General features: G+C 31.3%; 2 protein-coding genes and 1 long non-coding RNA gene across 5 annotated transcripts; 1 reads left to right on the forward strand and 2 right to left on the reverse strand.

Moving 5' to 3' along the window:
• Positions 1-5,691: 5,691 nt before the first annotated feature.
• On the reverse strand, positions 5,692-9,042 carry LOC112513477. 3 transcript variants are annotated; one of them, XR_003069278.1, is made up of 5 exons: positions 8,705-9,042; positions 7,494-7,566; positions 6,462-6,744; positions 6,242-6,375; positions 5,692-5,905 (listed from the first exon to the last, which is right to left on the reverse strand). It is a non-coding gene; the product is annotated as an uncharacterized LOC112513477 (long non-coding RNA). The 3 variants fall into 3 exon arrangements; XR_003069279.1 differs by lacking the exon at positions 5,692-5,905 and having other exon boundaries at positions 6,043-6,375; positions 8,818-9,042; XR_003069277.1 differs by lacking the exon at positions 5,692-5,905 and having other exon boundaries at positions 6,043-6,375.
• On the forward strand, positions 6,462-7,918 carry LOC112513476 (transcription factor bHLH93). Its single transcript, XM_025119752.1, has 4 exons — positions 6,462-7,097; positions 7,198-7,368; positions 7,465-7,632; positions 7,708-7,918. Exons 1-4 carry the CDS (start codon positions 6,474-6,476, stop codon positions 7,792-7,794), a joined length of 1,050 nt encoding a protein of 349 aa, XP_024975520.1. The 5' UTR covers positions 6,462-6,473; the 3' UTR covers positions 7,795-7,918.
• Positions 9,043-21,770: 12,728 nt separating the features above from the next.
• LOC112513491 (uncharacterized protein At5g65660-like) lies at positions 21,771-22,529 on the reverse strand. Its single transcript, XM_025119773.1, has 2 exons — positions 22,150-22,529; positions 21,771-22,024 (listed from the first exon to the last, which is right to left on the reverse strand). The coding sequence occupies exons 1-2, from the start codon at positions 22,384-22,386 to the stop codon at positions 21,854-21,856; spliced, it is 408 nt and encodes a 135-aa protein (XP_024975541.1). The 5' UTR covers positions 22,387-22,529; the 3' UTR covers positions 21,771-21,853.
• Between the last annotated feature and the right edge of the window lie 493 nt (positions 22,530-23,022).

Below are 23,022 nucleotides of genomic sequence, written 5' to 3' on the forward strand. Positions count from 1 at the left end.
CCCCCGTTAGGACACAACGTCCTCGTTGGGCCACAATCGGTCCGGGTCTGGCTCTGATACCATTTGTAACGCCCCCAGAACCCCGTAGCAAGATATTGTCCGCTTTGGCTAACCTGCCCGCTATACCACAAAGCAGTAGCCGCACGGTTTTCTCCTGGCATGGGCATGAACCGAAGCTCGTATCCCACCCAAAACGCGTCTTACTAGAGAAGGTATCCACACCCTTATAAGGAGTGCTTCGTTCTCCTTCCCAACCGATGTGGGACGAGTGACACACCCGCATCGCGGCTGTTACATTATATGAGTTGTATATGAGTAAACAACGGATATGAAATGTGAATTGCTTCAGTGAAAACGATTATAAAATGTGAACAACGTTTGAGCGATGGGGTACGAATAACAATCCCCTTGCAAGCCATATCAAAACATGGGAAATTGACTAAAATTGTTGTCAATCTCATTAAGGAGTTCCATTTTTAGCCATTTTTGTATCTCATTTCGACTTTTAACCATTTTTTAAGCATAAACATTAGGCATATGTTACCAAAGGGCCTTTCGCCTAGCGGTATTGTAACCCTTGGCCTTCTAGGAGGTCAGGGGTTCAAACCTCACATTAGGTGAGAAGGGTGTATGAGTTTATTTGTTGCATTTTTCGTATATAAATATTATATACTTAAAAAAAAACATTAGGCATATGCCTAAGATTTGCTTTTCTGAAAAAAGGACAAAAAAATCTCTATGCATATACGTAACTTTTTGTATTAAAAAATAGGCTTATGCGTAACTTTTAATTTATGCATAACTTTTTCAATAACGCATTTGACTAAAAAAGCAAACCTTACACATTTGCGTAGTACTTATACATAACACATTCATAATAAATGGTTAAAAATCGAAATAAGGTATAAAAATGGTTAAAAACAGAATTTTAAAAGATTTTCCGATTAAATGTATTTCTAGCAATGGGATTGTCCCCGACCCGTTAGGAAACCTAGTCCACCCATCCCGATCGGAGACAGGGATTCCCATTAAACCGGGATTTGGGAACAGGGATCCTCGTTTGGCTCAAACTGGGGATGGGTCGCACTCCCTGCCTCTCCCCGCCCCTTACCGGTATATATTAATTAATAAATTAATTATATATTAATTATTTCTATTTCAATATATTTTGGATATTAATCAATATGTTTTGGTACATATAACGTTATTTTTTTTTTGGATGACATTTAGTTTTTTTTGGTTTTCGATTTATTGATTATCTATATTTTTGGTATTAACTTAAATTCCCTTTTATTTTAGATTTACTGGGAATATATGATATTTAAACATGTATGACGCATACATTTGATTTTTTTTTTAAAAACTTACACAAACGAAAGGAAAAAACCCGTTTTCACGTTGGGGATCCCATTCCCTGTTGGGGGACAAGAATAGGGATGTGATCAAATTGCCCAACATGAATGGAGACGAAAACAGGAATAAAGATGGGAGACCGATGACGCGACCAAGGATTGGGGTCCCGCCCTATTACCATGCCTACGTACTCCTACTCCTTCCATTATAAAATTGAAAAACTTAGATAAAACCCTTTTTTATTTGTAGATACAAATTCAAACCAATTTTTATAATACACCGGCGCGAGTTGGTTTTTTTCAAATACAAAACAGATCTCGAGTTTGATTCCGAACCCCTCTCTTGCGCACTAGCCTCAGCTGTTAAGTAAAGCAAAAAAGCCGACTTATCGTTACAGATGGGTTTTATATGAGGGGAACGGTTGGGGTTGTTACTGGTAATCAACTTTTTTGTCGAATACACCAAATTAACCTATTAAATGTCTTTATGATTGAAATATCGATTCACAAATTCGAAAAAATAATTGGAATGCATGATTAAATATTCTAATATGTATCGAATGATTAATTGAGAAATGGTAAACATTTATAACAAATATATAACCCCAATAGCATTAGAAAAAGGAACAATGGGGTGTTATGTTACAAAAAAGGATGAAAGCCCCCAATGAATTTGATTTTTAATTAATTTTAGAAATTCTAATTAATATTTTTTGTGATAATTTAAATGTTATTTATTTTTGATAATTTTTGACTCGTTTAATTGTATTTTAATTCGTCCATAATATTAACAGATAAAATATCTTACATAACATTGTATGGTCCGTTTTAGAAATTGAAGAATCACTAAGGAATGAAAAACACATTTCATTATTTAATTGTGCCTATTTATATTATATTATAAAGCATTTGATAAAAATTCTTAAAAACCATTTTTTATACATGAAGTACTGTTAATTGATGCATATTACTTAAAATTCAAGATTATAAATAATTTTACGCAGGTACAACTTATTAAAGCTTCATTTTTGAATACGTGTAATTAACTGCAGATAAACATAATCAAATACAGGATAAACTTTCATTTTAAATATAGAAATATAAGATATAATTAAGATAATCATTAAGTTCTAACAAAATGTTTAATTATTATTTTTTATAAAAAATTATATTGTTAAATCAAAAATAAATTACTAATAAAAATTGAATTAAAGAAGTTACACCAAAAAAACAATAACTACTAAATAGTTAATTTGATACTAATAATATCGATTTGTTTTTTTTTTCAAATTTTTATGTTATCTTCAAATTTATATTTTCATTCAAAAAACATTATTGTTTTCTCAAAACCACATAAAATCATATTATATCGATAGAGACAAATAATAAAACTAAACATTAAAATCGAAATTTATCTCACTGCATTACACGAATACCCTTCTAATACAATATAACTAGAACCAAATTTTTCTCGATAAAAGGGTAGAAATATATGACAACACATCATAGTTTCAAATTTGAATTTTATTTATTTATTATTATTTTTTATTAGAATTTATCATATTTTTTTGGGTTAATTTGTTAAGATGAAAAAGATAAACCTTATGTAAGAGAGAAATTTTTGAGTAAACTGTAAATTTCGTCCCTTTAGTTTGTCAAAAATAACACTTTTTCTCCCTATAATTTCAAATTACAAGATGACCATCATGGTTTGCAAAAACATCCGAATTTGATCATTCCTTTTATTAGCCGTAAAAATTCCTTTCTATATGATGCTTTTTTTCATCTTTTTTGACGATTTTTTTTCATTTACTCAATCAAAACCCACATGAACCAAATCACAAAATCAATTTTGATGGGTTACAAGACAAAAATAATCGATAAAAAAACGAAAAATACCCCATTTAACGGAATTTTTAACAGCCGTTAGAGAAAGAGACCAAATTTGGACAATTTAGCAAACCACGATGATGATCTTGTAATTTGAAAACTATAGGTACAAAAAGTGTTATTTTCGACAAAAAAACAGAGACCAAATTTGTAGTTTACTGTAATGTTTATCACGGTTTTTCAAATTCTAAAAAAGACATAGCCATTAATTACATACAAACAAATAAGTACATATTGAAATTGACAAATAAATGGCTCTACCTAAATTGAACATACGACGTTTTCAAACCACTCAATTCACACCCTCTTTCATCTGAGGCTCGACCAATGGTTCATGAGTTCGTACAATCATAGGTACTAACGTAACAAGATTCCATAGTTTTGGGCATTAATTATAGAATCACAAGGACAAATAATGAGTTTTCGATATCAGATATAATTTTTTTTTGGAGATATTCACCTTTTTTCTCCATTTTGGAGAAATGGTGCATAAACTGTTGGGTCGTTTACTAATGCGAATGGAGTAAGTGTTTACGAGTTAAGAGTCACCACCCTTGATTATATTACCAGGAGTCGTTGTAAGTCTTGAATGATGTAGCATGATAAAAACCGATAATCTTACCTATTAAGTGAGGATGGTGACTCTTAGCCGGTTAACGTTTACCGTGTAAGACATGCTTACCCACAATCTCACCATGCCATTTTGATGACTGACGATCTTACCCAATAATGTAAATGAAAGTAGTATATCTTACTCAGTAAGCATTTACTTGGTTACCATTTGTAAAACACTCCGTAGACTGATTCAAACTAAGTATGGATGTCTGTATCAACTTATAATAAACACTCTTCAAATTCAAATTCAAAGAGTTCGTTTGGTTTGGTTTGATGGAACATTCTTTAAGGTTTTGAATTTTGTTGAAAATTTTGAAATATTTTTATGTTTTTTGTTTGTAAAATTTAGAGTGAAATTGAATTCCATTTAATAGATAATTTATAAAAAAAATCTATATCCATATATAAAAGCGAAATTTGGAGTTGCTTAGGTGGCACAATGAGAAATCTTCATTCACCTTTTTCTATTTTCTCATAATTTTGAATTTCTTTGTTAGATTAAAAGATTCTGATAAAATGAGTTTTAACTTTTCATTTAATCTCTCGTATTCTTTATCATTTTATATGATTTTTATTTACACAATATAAATACATCAACAAATATAATTTTTATTTGTCTTTACATTTTTTTTAATGAAATCAAATATTTTATTTGATGAATCCATTAATTAAATTTATAGGATTATAATTTTTATTTTTATTACTTAGTAATGTAATATCATCAAAAAAAAATATATATATATATATATATATATATATATATAAGCGCAAAATGTGGAGTTGCTTAGGTGACGCAATGTAGAAAAAATATTCTTCAAATCCTTTTTTTCTTAAATTTTTAGATTTTAAATATTTTTTAATTTATTTAATGACTTTATAATGTGATTTATTTATTTTGGTGGATCTCATTTATTAAGTCATGAATGCATCAAACCTTTTGGTTTTCATTGGTTTTATATTTATATTTTTTAAACCTTTCATCTATTTTTCACTATATCTTTTATAATTTATTTAATGATAAATTACAATGAAATACTCTATCAAAATGGATTTAACAACCTTTAGTTCTATTTTATGTTTAAATGAGTTTATTTAGTTTTTTTTTTTTTTGTATTATTTCACTTTTGTAGAATTTCTTTTTCATCGGTATTGATGTTCTTCCTCCATAAATTCGGTAACACTTTATGCTTTTGTAAGTTGTATATTGTTGATGCCTGTATATGTGTGTGTTTCTTCTCGATCGAAAACATTATTTTGCTTATGGTTGTTATACGTGCATTCAAAAAGAGGAGCTGCTAATATAAGATGTACATGTTTGTTGTAGTCGTAAATCAATGCATTGGTAATAAGTAACCTTATAGTATTTTGGAATTATAACTTTTACCATGCATGTGGTTTGATTTATTTGTCAACTTTATGTCATATTTTGTATCCATTTGTTTTAAAATATATCATTTAATAGTAACTTAAGTAGCAGATAATTAAACTATGATTGTTATTAAGAATTTTCATCATACAACATATTTCATAACATTATATATTAATTAAATAGGTTTGAAATCAATCTTTATAAACCAAATTTGACAACGGTAATTATTTCGAACTCGCGATTTCATCACTATAAATATTACATATAAACTTGCAATATAGTCCATCTAAAAATAGATTTTAGAAAATAAACAAGTAAAACAAAATATACATTTTTTAATATCTGAACAATGCGCGGATCGAACACTAGTTACAGATGATTGTAAACATAATTAAATTAACTTTTATTAATTGATTATTACATAAAGAATGTTTTTAACATATTTAAAGCATTTTCATGAACAAATTCTATGAAATCTCCCAAAATACTAATTACCCACAATGGAATTTCCAAATCTAATGTTTGTGAGATATCAATTCTAGACTTTCTTTAAACTAAACACGAGATTGAAATGAAATCCAACTTCAAAACTTAATAAATCCACCAAATCCTCTGAAATACGCATTACACCGTGGGATTTCTAAATCCAATCCTTGAGGGATTTCCGTTCCAGAATTTCCTTGAAAACAAGGCGAGATTGAAATGAAATCCAATTTGAAATCACACTAAATCTTAAATTAAACGAACATCAAAACCAAATAATTTGAAAAACAGTGCCCTTGTATAGTCTTAAGGGCATTGCTATATGCACCATCATTTAAACCGACAGATTAAATTATACGGTGAAAATGTAAAAAATAAATGTTAATGTTAAAAGAGAAAGTTACTAGATAGCAGTGAATTTAACCCTATTAAAGGCCCACTAGTAATCCTTCTAAAAGGAAATATATAGATAATAGATCCAAAAAACTTTTAAAACGATAATAACATTTTAAAGGGAAAGAAAGATACCTACCTGTATGGCTTGATGACTCATGGGGGTACGACCAGCCTGACAAGGTCTATGCAGCCAAGTCCATCGTTTTCGGTGCAGACACATCTGTGGGTCAAACCACCCACACCCATCTCACAAGATTCTTTTTAAAAACCCTGCACACCATTTCCCACAAGATCAATCCTCAAATTTCCACCTTATTTATATTCACCATATAGCTCAAATGCCCTTAAATCCTTACCCAATTTGCTTGATGATGCAGCACCCCAGTAGTCAACCACAAGGTCTTCTTGAAGACTTGTTGACTCCAATCAAACAGAGTTTGACCACATTTCCTAATGTAGATCCTGGGTTATTTTGGGATACCAGTTATAATGAAGAAGATGATTCATTATTAGCTTCTTCTTCTTCTTCATTTTTGCAGCTTATATCATCCTCCATAGAACCCAGTTTTCAATGCTCTTCTTACACAGGTGAAACAGTCGACTTCCCTGCAGTTTTGCCAAATCTTGACAGCTTCACACCTGGGAATGTTTCAAATTCTTCATCATATGGACAACAAGTGTGTGAATATGAATATGAATATGAACATGAATATGAAAATGATGCTAAAGTAAGGTCAATGGTTTCGGTCCAAGAAGGGTATCCAACAATGGTGACTCAAGAAGATGTTGATGGTGATGATAAGATTCATGAAGAACAGCAGAGGGTTGTTTCTGATAATCAAATCCCAGTTGTTTTTAGAAGTGGGGAAAAGAAGAGATCTAAGAAGGTTGAAGGACAGCCTTCCAAGAACTTAATGGCGGAAAGACGGCGAAGAAAGAGGTTGAATGACCGTCTTTCGATGCTCAGATCAATTGTTCCTAGAATAAGCAAGGTTAGAAGCAAACACCCATGATTTATTTGCCTTCTTTTTCCACATTCATAATGAATAATTCCCTTTTTTGCTTTTCACTAATTTTCTTGAATAAAAATAGATGGACAGAACATCAATACTTGGGGATACAATAGAGTATATGAAAGATCTATTGGAAAAGATCCATAATTTTCAAGATCATGATATGGGATCAGATTTGAATAGCTTGAATTTGATGGGAAGCTTCAAAGATTCTAAAACAAATGAAGTACAAGCAAGAAATCCCCCTAAGGTGCTACTTCTATTCTACCTCTTTGCAATTTGCATCCATACAAACACACACAATTCCTAGCGAACACACATTAATTTCTTGGAATAAATTTTCCAGTTTGAAGTAGAGAGAAGAAACAACGATACCCGAATCCAGATTTGCTGTTCATCGAAGCCAGGGTTGCTGGTTTCAACATTGAACACACTTGAAGCTCTAGGCCTAGACATTCAGCAATGTGTCATCAGTTCTTTCAGTGATTTTTCCCTTCAAGCTTCTTGTTCAGAGGTATATATTATCACTCTGTGTGTGTGTGTTTATGTGATATTATATGCTTTTGTAATAACGTAAACTGGATTTTAGGCACAGGAAAATCGAGCGATAACAAGTTCAGAAGATATAAAGCAAATATTATTCAGAAATGCAGGTTATGGAGGGAGATGTCTCTAAAGAAAGCATGGATGAAACTTTAGACCTTAAGAAATGTTAGTTTCATTTAGTAGGAGAAGTTTAGTTCAAGTTCAACTCTTGTTATTTAGCTTTAATCTTTTTGCAGAAATTTAGCTGTTTTTCCGCTGTTTCATCTTTTCAATTGTTTACTTTTGAGTTATGAACACCACCTACTCCAGATCCTCAAATTTCTTGATTAAAAAAAGAAAATTAAAAAAAAAAGACAATGATTCCCCCTTTTAATCAAACAGGGAAGGTACAAAAAGATGCAAATTTCAACAGGAGAATTGTATTTAAAATTTAGCAAGACATAAGAATGTTTTGTGGCCCCTACCCATGAAGAATAGGAATGTTGTCAGATTATATGTATAGTTTATATTGGTTTTCAGGTACAGAATATATATATATAGCAAAGATTATTCAACATATATATGATTTGGTGCATATATGACAAGAAATTGTATAGGGTAAAGGAAAGGGATTTCTATGTTCAAGATCACAAAAATATATTCAATCAACAGTTTCTAAAAAGCAACATCAATTTCAATGAACATGTTGATCAAACCCTAAAGTCTCACCAATCATTTTAAGCATATGGGCATCACCACCCAAAAATGCACACAGACAGAGATGTGTTATTGGTTTCTAGTTAAATTTACTACTTGATTTATGCTATTGAGATTATATATCATCATTTCTGAAGCTAAAAACCACAAGGTTGACATCAAAAATCTAATCGAACCGTGAAAACCAGAGAGTTTGTGAGATCACAGGGTTGGTCCCCAATTGAAACTATTAGAAGTAGAAATTATGCAATCAAAATCATCTAATTGATTAAAAAGCAAATGGCAATCAAATATATAAAGTAATGAAAATTGTTGAAAATTACGATGTCTGTGAATAAACCTACATGACATCCTCTTTTTCGCATAATTATCCGAACTTGCAGATCTTCTCAATACTGTTTTCCTGAATACGGGGAACTTTGTATCGTATCATTGAATTTTATAAACGTCTACCAACCTTCGTGAGTTTAGGTTTCTGGGTTATCCAACTTCTCCTCCTCCTCCTCCTCCTTGAAGAAACTCCGTATTTCCGGCGAAGGTGAGAGTTGCCTCTGGAGATGGTAATCGGATCATCATTTATCGTTTCAGATTAGGAGAAGCGATACCTTCTTCATCAGTGACCTCAATCAGGTAAACCATGTAGTTTCAGAGGACAATATCTGCCGAGGGGTTGCTCCTTGTTATTGGCGCATTTCCACAAACACTTGGTGGGGCTAGGGAAAAATCAGATGTTCAAACTTTGAAGCCCATGTTTTGGGCTGAAGAAAATTCATAAGTCAACCCCATTTAATTTGGGTTGTAGAATGCAAAATTCAGCCCATCAAGAAACCATGGATGGTTAAAAATATGAAAATATATTTTCTTTATTTCTTTCTTTACATTCTTTTTTTTTTAAAGGCAAAAAAAGAAGGACAAGAAAGAGAGTTTCGGCATGGTCATCACCCTCACCAAGCCAACCAATATATTAAACAACAAATCCAGCAAGAAGCTAGACACAAGAAGATACAAAAATCCACCACAACAAGCGAGAACAAAAAGAAACAAAACCGAAACATCCCCAGACAAAGGCCAAGGCAAACCCAAACCAAAGACAGACAAAGAGACTAAACATGGTAAGGAGAAGAAGACCAACTATCCCAATTAAGATGGAACTTACGATTCTTGTTCCCCATCCAAAGCTTGGATAAATTTTGAACACAAGGGAATGGGTCTTCACCTTTCTTCTTAATTTCCGCACCATCCTCAGCATGAAAAATTTCATTCCTCCACTTCCAAAGTTGCCAAAGTGCCACAGCGCAAACTGATAAGAAAGTCACTCCAACCTTGCGATGAGTGCCTACTTGGTTGATCAGCATTTTAAAATCAGACACCAAGGATACACGCGGGGCTTTAAGGTCCCACCAAGCCCATATTTTTCTCCATAGAATGCTTGCCACCGAACAAGAAAAGAAATAATGGTCCATTGTTTCAACACCTTTGCCACATAGGATGCACTCCAAAGATTGTAATGGAATTCCTCTTTTTGAAAGATTAAATCTTACCGGAATAGCCTCTTTAAAGAAGCGCCAAGTGAAAATGTTTACCTTATTTGGAATTAAAGGATTCCAAATACACGGTTCATTGCTTCCAACATTTGTATCAACCGCCCCTTGAATTAATTTTGACAAGAAGTTGACCGAGAAAATCCCTTTCTTGTTCCAATTTCAAGACCACATATCCTCACCTGAAGTATTGAAAGCCACTTGAGAGAGTTGTTTTTTTAAGGCTTATATCCCTAATTGTTGTTTTCCAATCCCAAATCCAACAACAATTAATATAAGTCCATCTTTCTTTGAAAGAAGCATTTTTATTCCTTTCCATAGCATAAAGTATAGGAAATAGGTCTTTCAGCTTTGAGCCTTGATCGATGCTCGCATCTTTCCAAAAAAGAGAAGAAGAATCTTTAGCAACCTTTTTCGTAAACGAGTGGATAACATTCTGACCTGCAACTTCCACATTCTTACAAGTGTTGACAATAGAAACCCATACGCTTTTTCCAACCAAAGGCCTATTTGAAAAAAGACCACCATCCTCACCATAAAATTCAGAAATGACATCATTCCATATCGCATTAAAACTAGACAGGAACCTCCAGACCCATTTTGCTAACAAAGCGTCATTTTTAGCTTTTAAACTAACGATACCCAAACCACCATTTGACTTAGAGCTCAAAATTTTCTCCCAAGCAACCCAATGTAATTTTTTTTTCATCCTCCTTAAATCCCCAAAAAAATCTTCTCCTTATAGATTCCAAAGTTTTTAAAACTGAGTTGTGCGCTTTGAAAAGAGAAAAGTAGAACAGCGGAAGAGAAGATAGCACCGACTGGATCAGAATAAATCTTTCGCCTATAGATAGGCAATGAGACTTCCAATATGAAAGCTTTTTAAGGTATTTATCTTCCACGACAGACCATGAAACTTTTTTCTTCATGTTACCACCAACGGGAAGCCCCAAATAAATGAAAGGAAAAGGCCTTACACATTAACATAACTGCCATATTGTTGACCTCCGCCTCCGAAACTCCAATACCAAAAAGATTGCATTTGGATAAATTTATGTGTAGTCCTGAAACATCATGAAAGCAATTAAGAATATGAGTAAGAGTTACTAAATTCTTACGAGACCATTTTCCAAAAATTAAAGCGTCATCCTCAAATTGAAGGAGAAAAAGATTCCGATTAGACTTCGCAAGCCGGATGCCCTTGAACAGCCCCTGATTGCAAGCAGTCCTGATCATGAGCTGTAAGACTTCCCCCACAAGCAAAAAAAGAAACGGAGAAAGAGGATCTCCTTGCCTTAGACCCCTCTTCATGTAAAACTCATCAGAAGGCGTTCCATTTATCAAAATAGAAGTAGAAGCAGATTTTAAGCAAATGCTAATCCATTTGATCCATTTCTCTTCAAAACCCATTTGCTTCATAGTGTGAAAGAGAAAGTTCCAGTTAACTAAATCATAAGCCTTTTCAAAATCCACCTTGAAAAGAAACATTTTCATTTTCTTCTTTTTGGCGTGATTCACAATTTCATTTGCTATTAAACAACCATCCAACATTTGCCTTTCCGGGATGTAGGCGGATTGATTGCCACTGACAAGCTTGCTCATAACCTTCACCAATCTATTGGTCAGAAGCTTAGCAATTATTTTATACATGCAACCAAGTAAACTGATGGGCCTATAGTCCTAGATATCCAAGGGATCTATTTTTTTAGGAATCAAAGCAATAAAAGAAGCGTTGCATCCCCTGGAAATCCTGCCCGTTTTTTTCAAAGAAAGTGACCGCATCAACTATAGACCTGCCAATTACTGACCAAAACTTCTTAATAAAATTGAAATTTAAGCCATCAGGCCTAGGAGCTTTCGACCCATTACAAGACCAAGCAGCCTCCTTTATTTCCAAAGCAGAAAAAGGCGATTCAAGAAAAGCGACATCATTAAACGATAATTTAGAGAAGAGAGGGCTGATGAACTTTGGTCTAGAGGAGCAAGGTTCTTTGAATCTGTCAGCAAAGTGCTTTAAGAAAGCATTTTTGACGACCAAAGGATTAGAGTTCCAAACCCCGTTGCAAATAATTCCTTTAATTTTATTCCTTCTCCGACGATTATTAACAACATTATGAAAAAACTTGGTATTTTCATCCCCTTCTAAAGCCCATTTAGAACGTGATTTTTGATTGAGATCCAACTTTGCACGATTTTCCAAAAACATCAGTTCAAAAATCCAGTCATCTCTTTTTTGGCAGTCGGCTACTGAAATACCCCCCCTTTTCAGCTTTAGAATCCCAATCGACCAAGGCATTAAAAATCTCATCTTTTCTTTTTGATTCGCTGGCTAAAATTTTTTTTGACCAAATTCTCAAGTCTTTCTTAAGAGCTTTAACCTTCTCCTTTAAGACAAAATCAGCAGCCCTATAGAAAGAGCTTGAAGACCAAGAAGAGATGACCAATTTTTAAAAGTCATCGATACCCAACCATGAGTCAAAAACTCTAAACTGTTTGGGCCCTATATTAAAGTCATTTACTTTCAAAAGAATAGGGCAGTGATCTGAAATAGATCTATGTAAGACCTGCACGAAAGGATCTTTCCAAATAGAGAAAAAGTTAGAAGTTACCAGAAAGCGATCGAGCTTGCTTATTTTAAATTTAATTTAATTACTTGATATAATCAAACAAGTGTCTTGTTAAAACAATTGCTTCCAAGGTTAAAATAGTAGTTTTCATTATCAAGACAAACATTACTTAGAGGTTGTTTGGTTGATTTTTCATGAAGTTTTTAATAGATAAAACTATTTGTATGGATTAATTTATCTGTATAGACTGAAAATGTTTTTGTTTAGGGGGTTCATAGATATAGTTAGCGCGTTTTTAATTAAGACGGGCAGGTTTAGCAAAAGAACTTGACTTTTTCTGTATAAAACTCCCCTTTATAAGCTTATTGAATAAGCCATTATCTATATTATTTTTGCTTTAGATTATCTTCAAAACTTGTCTCAAAATTTTCAATTATACTTTTTAATTAAAACATACAGGAGCATTGATTTAAATAAAAGTTTCAAATAAGTTACCGGATTTTACAAATCGTCAAAGGATGCTGGTGATTTTTATGTCATCAAACATTTTCATGTAATTTAGATGAATTTGAGACAGATGAAGATTTATTTATGGTGCGAATTACGAAGTGTGGTCTTACATATGCCTTATTGAATCTTAAATTTTCATACATAGGGGTCAAGGGTGGAGCGCCCCTTGTGGGTATAGCCCCCCCGCGACGTGTAGATCAATGCCACTAACCCGATGCATGAGTTACTGCCATTCAATTTTTTCATAATCAGTTTATACATCACTAGCAGTGAATGAGCATCAGCGATTACATTAGCTAATGACCATAACCTTCATCTTAAGGTGCTTACGGCCGCAATCTGTTGATACACATTATCGACAACATCAATTGTTGCTTACTGGCACGAGCATCAACTGATGTATTCGATTGGTGCATTATGCTACCGATGAAGTTGGTAGTGTAACTGCTTTACAACAGTCTCTAACCACTATAATAACTACCCATATAGAGGTAATTTTTGTCTCGTTTGATATAAAGACGATTAAAACCAATCTTGTTGTACACTCGAGTATTTTTGTCCAGAAACGAAAGTGAGATTGTAGATTATCCCATTACATATTTCGTATAACCTTATGTTTGAATTGTCAAATTGTTGTATTTGGAGAGTTTTCACGCTACACGACTCAAAATTTTATCAGAGTAATTATTACCACGAATCCAGTTTTCTAACGAAGGAATCAGATAATCTAATGAAAACTCTATACATATGTTCTTGTTTTCGAGTATCATTTAAAAAATAAACAATGTGATATATAATTAAATAAATATTTAATTCTTAAAGAAATATTAAACTAGTTTTTAAAGCATAAATAAAATATTAAATCTTTAAAAAAAGGCAAGCAAGTATATGGGTCCTTTGGAATATATGTTGCCTACCCAACATGAGGTTGGGAGTTGAAGTCATGAAATTTAGTGGGTTTAGTAGACTAATTAAATTAAATTAAATTAAATTAAATATTTCATATTACATATCCTAACCAACTTTCAAACCAGTTTCTTAATTTTATATATAATTAATATATTATTATAAAAAAGGATAAATTACGTTAAAAAAATATTTATTTTGAGTCCAGTGTTATTTTACTAAGCTACCTTAGGATGCGTTTGGTATGCATTATTCAAGCAGAACAGAAACTGACAGATATGACAAGATTAAACAAAATAGTTGTTCAACGTGTGATAAGATAAAGTTGGACAAAACAGAACAAACAAAATAATCAAGTTGCCCTTGACGTCTTATTTATCTCTTCTGTATTTTGATTAATTTATTAAATATTATAACAAAATACCATTATAAATTTCCTTCAAAACAATTAAAATGACACTAAATTTGTTATCAATTAAATAAATTTAAATAAAAAAATAATTGAAAATTTCATATTTCATATTTCATATTTCATCTACATTCTAAATTTTGATGATTATTATAAGCTATTTTCAAATATATAGTTACAAAAATATATTGTATTTCTATAACTCAAATAAAGATCATGTTTATATACTTTGAATATTTACAATAATATTAATCACGTCGGTTACATCAACGTTTATCCAAATAGGTTATAATTTTTTCAAAGACGGACAACTCTAGAGGTGAAGATCGTTAATTGGTCGTAAAAGATCACTTCTTGTTAGCAAAAACACCTCTGCCAAAAAAAAAACGAGCTGAAGTTAACAAAATAATCAATCTATTCCATTGAATCCACTTTATAGTTAAAACCATCTGTTAAATAGTTTCCAATTTTTTTGGCGGTGATTCTCCATGCATAACCTTGTTGTGCAAAAAAGAGTCAGAAGAGATGGTTCGCGTCGTTGTGACTAGGCTGTGAAGGCTCTCAGCTATGTGGATAGTTCAATATCTCTCAAGATAGTCATAGTTTACTTTAAAAAAATGTGATATAGGTATGCAAGAAAATTGTGATTGAATTTTTAATTGCATTTTAGACCCTTGTAGTTAGTATTTTAATTTACTTTATGTCTTTACTTTTTTATTTTTTTTTATTTTACATCATTATGATGTTATTATGTACACCGTATATCGATTAAAATATTTCAAAAAAAGTATTTTTATTTTTTTACAAATTATATCATTATGATTGTCTCGTCAATACATTCAAAATGAACCCAATATTGAAGATTTTTTGATTTAATCATATTATTAAATATGTAATTAATTATTTTTAATACTTACTCTTTATACCCTTGTAGTTTTTATTTATTTATAACTATAAAGATATAAAGTGTAAATATTAAAAATAGTGTTTACCTATTTATTATATTTAATAATATGACTAAATCTAAAAATACTTAATATTTGTCTCATTTTGAAGGTATTGACAAGACGATTATAATTATATAAATTGTAAAGAAATAAATGTTTTCTTTTTTGAAGTATTTTAGTTCATATATGGTTTATATATGATAACGATGTAAAATGAAAAATGAAACAGTAAAGATATAAAGTGAATTGAGTTAGGTAGAATGACTATTTTTGCTAATTTCCTATGATTCGGTCTTTGCTAAAATTTTGAACCAAATACAGATCGATAATCCTAACCGTACCTTAACTGATCATTTTGATTTTAAAAAAATAACAAATATATATAAAGCTGACAATTATTGTAAAAAATATTTTGAAAAATTATTTAATTGTAAATAAATTAATCATAAGATACAAAAATCAGTTAACTTTTGACATGATAAACTAATTAATTCTTTTGATATATTCGGGTTTTTTTCCTTGAATATCCTTTGTATCTTCAAGTTGAATTTTTATTAATTTTGTCGGTTTAAATATTTTTCATCGCTTTTAATCTTTTTTAATTGATCAAATTGACTGGTGCTTAGATCTAAAACATCCGGTATTTCTTCGAATAAACTTTCGATTCCGTTTATATCTTTAAATTATTTTATAAATTTTTCTTACACTAATTTACTATCAATGGCCATAAATAAATATTTTGATATTCTTTTCAATTTTCTAGTCGTAATAAATAACCGGGATAACAGCAACGAGTCTTAATCGGTCTTTTTTGGGACTTTGATCGAGTCTCAACCAAACCGGTTTTTAGTTAACCAAGGAACAGTTTGGCTTTATCCCGATTTTTTAACCGGTTAAAGATCAATCCCAGTTTCAAATTTTAACAGATTTTTTTATATATAACTGATTTTTAGCCAAATACTTTTTGCACCGATACTCAATTCTTACCACTCATTATCAATTAACCTTTCTTTGTGCCTCGTTAGATAATTGATTCCGTGTCTGCCTTAAGGATAAGGGAAGAACTGCATGTCTTACTAGTCGGATAGAAGCCTACCCACCTACCAGCCTACCTTGTTCATTAAATAGAAATTTATTATTTTCATTAAAATAAATAAATTTAATCTTGATGACAATATAAAGTAATAAACTTAAAATATGAATTGTAAAGTACCACCTTTGTGGGAGGATTCCACTTATTAACCCAAAGACATGACTCATAATTCATAAACCACATGATTTATTGTTAAAAAAGAATATATAAAAAATAAAATCATTAAATTTTCCATCATTCATACCTAATTTTCTTATCTCGTCCAATTAAAAACTCTTGTGGTTTATATCTATTTTTTTTATTAACATAGATATTCAACTTGTTATGCGAGCCGACTAATCTCATGGCGATCATCTGCTTTGCAGATAGTTCAGAGTCATCGCATTTGAACTTCTGTGGCCACAAAGGGGATTTTTATTTCTCCTTGGATCTGAACTTGGGACCTCCTGATATTTTTGACCTTTAGAGTCAAGCTCAAACTAATCAGACACCATCCTTGTGGTTAGTTTATATCTATATTTATTGCTCAAATACATGGAAAATTAAATTAAATTGATATAATAATTAGTATTACCAAAAATTACGATGCTTATAAAAATATAGTCTTATGAAGCTCTAAGGTTTCGTTTGATTTGTAGGAATATAATGGATTTGGAGGATTTGAATTTCAAATTCATTCTAATCTCATGTTTGGTTTGTTGGATTGTCCGGATTTGAACTTTTAAGATTTAATTGAAATCCTACATACATAGGATTTTGAAATCCTTAGAGAGTTCTCGAGATTTCGTATGATTGTATAAAATAAGGTTTTAGAAAATGTTGAAAACATTTGTTTTGTTAAAACTGATTAATAGAAATGTTATTTTATCAATGTTATTGATTATTTAACAAAAACCCTGAAGGTTTAGGCTAAATCTGTTAATTAATTAAACCACAAGGGTGGTGCCTGATTGGTTTGAGCTTGGTTCCAAATGTCAAAAGTACCAGGAGGTCCCAGATTCAAATCCAATGAGGAATAAAAATCCCCTTGTGGCTACGGAGGTTCAAATACGCTGACTCCGAGCTATCTGCAAAGCAGATGATCGTTCTAGAATTAGTCGACTCGCATAACGGGTTGGATATCCAGGTTAATCAAAAAAAATATATGTTAATCAATTAACGAATAAACGTGAAAATATGGGGTTGATACTTGATAACGATGGGTGTATTTAAGAATAAAGTGATGATTAACTTGTAAAAGCAAATTTTCTTTTTGAATAATAAGCATAATTAATGGATAATTAGGTTAAATTAGATGCATGTGTGAATCCCACGTGGGTACATTAAAACCATGTAATAAATTTCTTTTAATTTTAGATTGTTTTATTAATTATATCGTAAAATTTATATACATGTAATTTTTTTAAAACTACCTCATCAATTAAAGATTTGATGAAAGCATGGTATTGGATAAAATGATATGATATAGCTATAAGTAGGGGTGTTTAAAAATCCGACCAACCTGATGAACCCAACCCAACATGAAATAAGTCAACCCGAAGCTACTAGATGTCTAATCGAGTTGTAAAATTGTTAAACCGTATGTATTCGGTTGATATTAAGTTACTATTATTTGAACCCAACCCAACCTGATGAACCTGATATCCTTTTATTTCTTGGATTTAATATGATTGTTGAATTTCTATTAATATGAATTTAGACAATTACATTATCATGTATACTCTTTATATACACATATTTTCAATTTATTCACATCTTTATATAACTCATTCGTATATATGTTCAGTAACTGTGAACATATATATGTAAATTGAGAAAATTAACTGAATGTGATATACGTAAGAAGTTGTATCAAATGGTTGATTTTGAGAAATAACATTTTCTAGGTTAGAAGACTATTTTAATGTATTAAATTATCAACCCGACCAACCCGTAAGGGTTGGGTTGCACTTTGGTTCGAGGTTGGATTGGGGTAAGATTTTTCAAACCGCAAGCATTGGGTTGAGTTGTTCAAATGTCTTCAACCCGATCAACCCAACCCATGAGCAACCCTAGTTATAAGAGTAATTTACATTTTTAGTCCCTATGATTTGTTGGAAATTTCTATTTTCATTTTTGTGATTTTGAAATTATAATTTTCATTCACATGGTTTTATAATTCATTATTGTTTTCGTTCTAATAGTTAAAACTTACGTTTTTAGTCCCTATAATTCTTTTCTCATCCATATGATTTACAATTCATTTCTATTTTAGTACTTTATACTTAAAAGTAGTGTTTAGCCTCATGAACAAAAATAAAAATGAATTACAAACCATAGAGACGAAAATCAAAATTTCAAAACTACAAGGACAAAATCCACGATTTGTAACAAACCACGGGGATGAAAAACGTAATTTACTCTAATTATAATTAGTATTGGAAACTTATGCAATAAACATTAATAAATTGGATAACTGTGGGTATCTTGACCAGTACGCTTCGATTAATTATGTGGCATACTGAAGTTAACAGCCATATAAACATATGCTGGTCATGAAGGAATTTAAACTGCCACTTATAAACTAGTTTTTCTAATATCATGACAGTTGGTATTGGTAACAATTCTTGTGACAACGTTCTACTTCGACGTCGTTGGTGACGGTGAGTTGGTGATACAATGGTGCATCGACAATGGCAACGTCGATCCGCATAAGGTAATCAAGTTGACTTTCGTTATTTCACTTGATTTGTGGGGCTTAGTTTTTAGATGGATTGGTTTTTTTTCCTAACCTACTCATGTACGGTCATGTATTTGATCAATCGTCGATGGTTCATTGACTTCATTCATAGTTGGTGAAACATCTGCCAACAATTGAAACAGTTTTCAAAGGAAACTGTGGTTTATGAATGTTAGGAATCTTGTTAGAGTCTCACATTGATTAGACATAGTTGCCCTTAATGTATGCTGGAACCTTTATTCCCTTCTCAACGATTGTTTCAGAAAGTAATCTGATACGCTTCCACGTATTTCACATGGTTTTAGAACCAACATCTACTTTTTGACACTTATGCTCGATGCTCAACACTTTAGGACATATGTGCATGTCTAACCTACGTTAACCACACATATGCTATACTTGGACCTTTTTTTGGTTTATTGGATCCTGTATTATTTTATTAAAAGCTATTTTCAAAGGATAATATTATCTCACAAAGTTCAAATATTCAATGGAAATACTAAGGGGCTGTTTACAAAATGCTTATCCTGGTAAGCATTTACCAAGTGACATTACCTCACCGGATGAATATGGTAAGGATCACGAATCTTACCCGGTAAGAGCGAAACAAAGACCATGAGTCTTACCCGGTAAGTGAAGACGATGACTCTTACCAATGTAAGCGCTTACCGGATAAATTGTTGTATATGATGTCGTTCTGGTGAACTAAAATCTTACCCGATAAGTAATAATAGTGTTAGATTTTACTGATAAGTACTTATCAGATAAATGTTTGATAAACGACCATTAATAAGTAATAATTGGTAATGAATGCAAACACCGCCAATTTTACTGAAAAATGCATTAATTGGAAACAAGTTCATTGCAAAAAACATATCAATTACATTTTTTATGCAATTAACTTTTTTAAAGTTTTACGGCAGGTTTTTAGGTCCCACAATAAAGTAATTACTTTTTAAAGTATATTTGCTTTTAATATATTAAAATTTAAGTACATTTATTTTTTAAATATACAATATAATATATACTTTATTTTTCTATATTATATTGTAACGCATTTGACAAAACTCTTAAAATCATTTTTTATGCAGAAAGTACTGTTTATTGATATATATTACTTAAAATTCAATATTACAAGTAATTTTGTGTAATTACAACTTATTAAAGCTTTATTTTTAAATTCATGTAACTAATTGTAGGTAAATATAATTAAATACATGACAAACATTTATTTTAAATATAAAAAATCTAAAATATAATTAAAATAATTATTGAGTTCTAACAGATTGTTTAGTTATTATCTTTATCAAAAATTATATTATTAAACTAAAAATAAATTACTTTGTTATTGAATCTAAATTAAATTATAATAAAAAATTAAATTAAAGAAGTTACAACAGAAAATTGAATGAGATATTTTATTCTTGTCGTTTGACATTCGAGATTCTCTAGTTCTCGAATTCCAGGATTTATCCATAAGCATCCGATTAGCGGTATGTTTTGGCCGCTAGTTTTGATTTTGCCAAATTGATTCGTATCAAATTGGTATCAGAGCATCGGTCTTGCGCATGTGATTTTGTCCACACCACCATGACCAAAGTTCAGGATCTTGAAGCTGAGTTGACCCAAGAACTATTAAATAGGTAATTTGGTATTAATATCGATTTATTTTTGTCAAATTTTTATGCTATCTTCAAATTTATATTTCATTCAAAAATAAAAACATTGTTGTTTTCGTAAAACCACATAAAATCATATCATATCGATAAAGACAAAACACAAAAACTAAACATTAAAATCGAGATTTATCTCACGATATTGCGCGAGTACCCTTATAGTTCATACAAAATCAACCATTTATTATAATCTGGATATTAATGAAAAAATATTTTAAATTAAGAAACAATCGAGATATTTATGAAACAAAATATTCATTAGACTAGACGGTTAAATTACTTTGTTTGATTTATATAAATGACATAATTTATATTTTAAACTCTCTCACATTAATTATATTATTAAAATATTATATTATCCATATCATATTATAAAACATTTAACAAAAACTCTTAAAACCCAATTTTTATGCATAAAGTATTGTTTATTGATACATATTACTTAAAATTCAAGATTACAAGTAAATTGTACGTAACTACAACTTATAAAAGCTTTATGTTTGAATTCGTGTAACTAACTGCAGATAAACAAACATCTCATTAATTATAAAAAATCTAAAATATAATTAGAATAATCATTAGGTTCTATCAGAATACTTAGTTATTATTTTTATAAAAAATTATATTATTATATAAAAAATAAAATGATACGTTATTAAACTTATAAAATTATATTATTAAACCAAAAAAATTATATTATGTTATTTTTCAAATTTTTGTGATATTTTTAAATTTATATTTGTATCAAAAAATAAAAACATTATTGTTTTCTTAAAACTACATAAAATCGTATTCTGACATCGATAGAGATAAGAATAAAACGAAACATTAACATTGATATGTATCTCGGTGCATTACGGGAGTACATTTCTAATAATATATAAAAGAAACAATTAAAATAATATTTTTTTCATCAATAATAAGTTTTGGAAATTTTTCTAATTGAGATTTTTCTACTCTGTTTTTTTTTTATATTTTAACGTACATTTTACTGAAGCGAGAGCACCCATTTGGAGAGTAAAGTAGCAGGTGAAAATTGGAAAGAGTTCGGAAGAATCATCGATTTCGATTTCATATTTCAGAAGAATATATACAGATGAAAATGGAGGGATTTTGATTTGAATTTTAATACATAGGAACAACTATATGCGGTGGTTTCGATGGCTTCGGAACCTGTTCTACGGTGATCTTCACTTCTCGCGGCGGTTCACACGGACACGGCAATGCTATGAACTTCGCAATTCGATCTCCCGGCATTATTACCGGCAAACTCTGTTTCTCTGTTTCATTCTTTTCCTGTTCATCAAACTTTACACATTAGAATTCATAAGAAGAAAACATTAATGGCGGACGGAGAGTTTTGATTCAGTTGAACGAATTACAAACCATGTAATTCGTAATCGAGATTGTTAAATAATTACCGAGAATGTAGTATTCGGTTTGGAAGGCGAGTCGTCGGAATCGAGATCAGATCCGCGGAGATGCCGGAGCTTGTCCCAGTGGTAACAACATGAGAAGAAACCGCTGAGGCTGAATATGATGATCAATAGTAAGGCGGTGCCGAGAGGAAACCCTAAGGTCGGTCGAGACGAATCGGAATGTTGTTGCGGCGGTTCGAAATAAGGAGGAGATTCCACGAATCTGAGAACAACTTCCATGGCTGTTAAAGCAACGATTAGTGATGAGGATGATTGTATTTGTTACGGATATAGATTCTCTGGTAGTATCATTCAAGGTATAGGTGGAAGACAAAAATGGCGGACGTCCGATTAGAGACAAGATCGTAGAAGTGAAGTGATGCAGATAGTGGAGAGGATGGGGATGAAGATTTATAGATGATGGAGGGTTAGTGGGTGCATGCGTGTAAAGGGGGACCGCCGTTTGTCCCGTCCGGGGAGCGGTACGGATGGAGGATCGGTAGTGGAGGTAGGTTTTTTTTCTATATTCTCCCTCATTTATATTAAATTTTTCTAGTTATTCTTTACATAATAATTTAAGATACTTAACATTTTAGTCCACCAAAATGGTATTGTATGCAACAACTAATTTGGTAAGTGCTAACCGTGGTAAGAGTCATCATCGTAACTTACAGGGTAAGACTCTCAGTCATTGCACTACTAAAAAAAAGGGCATCACCGACGGATTTTTCTGGCGGAAATTCCGTCGGAAATATTACCGACGGATTACCGACGGATACCAAAAAAGTCAAAAACAATCAACTTTTATCCATATCCGCCAAAGATCCCCCACAAATCCCTCACTGAATTTATCGGAAAAAAATTAAAATTATTTAA

The sequence above is a fragment of the Cynara cardunculus genome, assembly GCF_001531365.2.
Source record: "Cynara cardunculus var. scolymus isolate 2C chromosome LG 5, CcrdV1, whole genome shotgun sequence".
NCBI classification, from domain to species: Eukaryota; Viridiplantae; Streptophyta; class Magnoliopsida; order Asterales; family Asteraceae; genus Cynara; species Cynara cardunculus.

Coding starts and splice junctions, on each gene's coding strand:
- LOC112513476 (XM_025119752.1), top strand. CDS start 6,474: ATGATGCAGCACCCCAGTAGTCAACCACAAGGTCTTCTTGAAGACTTG. Junction 7,098..7,197: donor TTGTTCCTAGAATAAGCAAG/GTTAGAAGCAAA, acceptor GAATAAAAATAG/ATGGACAGAACATCAATACT. Junction 7,369..7,464: donor AAGCAAGAAATCCCCCTAAG/GTGCTACTTCTA, acceptor TAAATTTTCCAG/TTTGAAGTAGAGAGAAGAAA.
- LOC112513491 (XM_025119773.1), bottom strand. CDS start 22,386: ATGGAAGTTGTTCTCAGATTCGTGGAATCTCCTCCTTATTTCGAACCG. Junction 22,025..22,149: donor AACCGAATACTACATTCTCG/GTAATTATTTAA, acceptor TTTGATGAACAG/GAAAAGAATGAAACAGAGAA.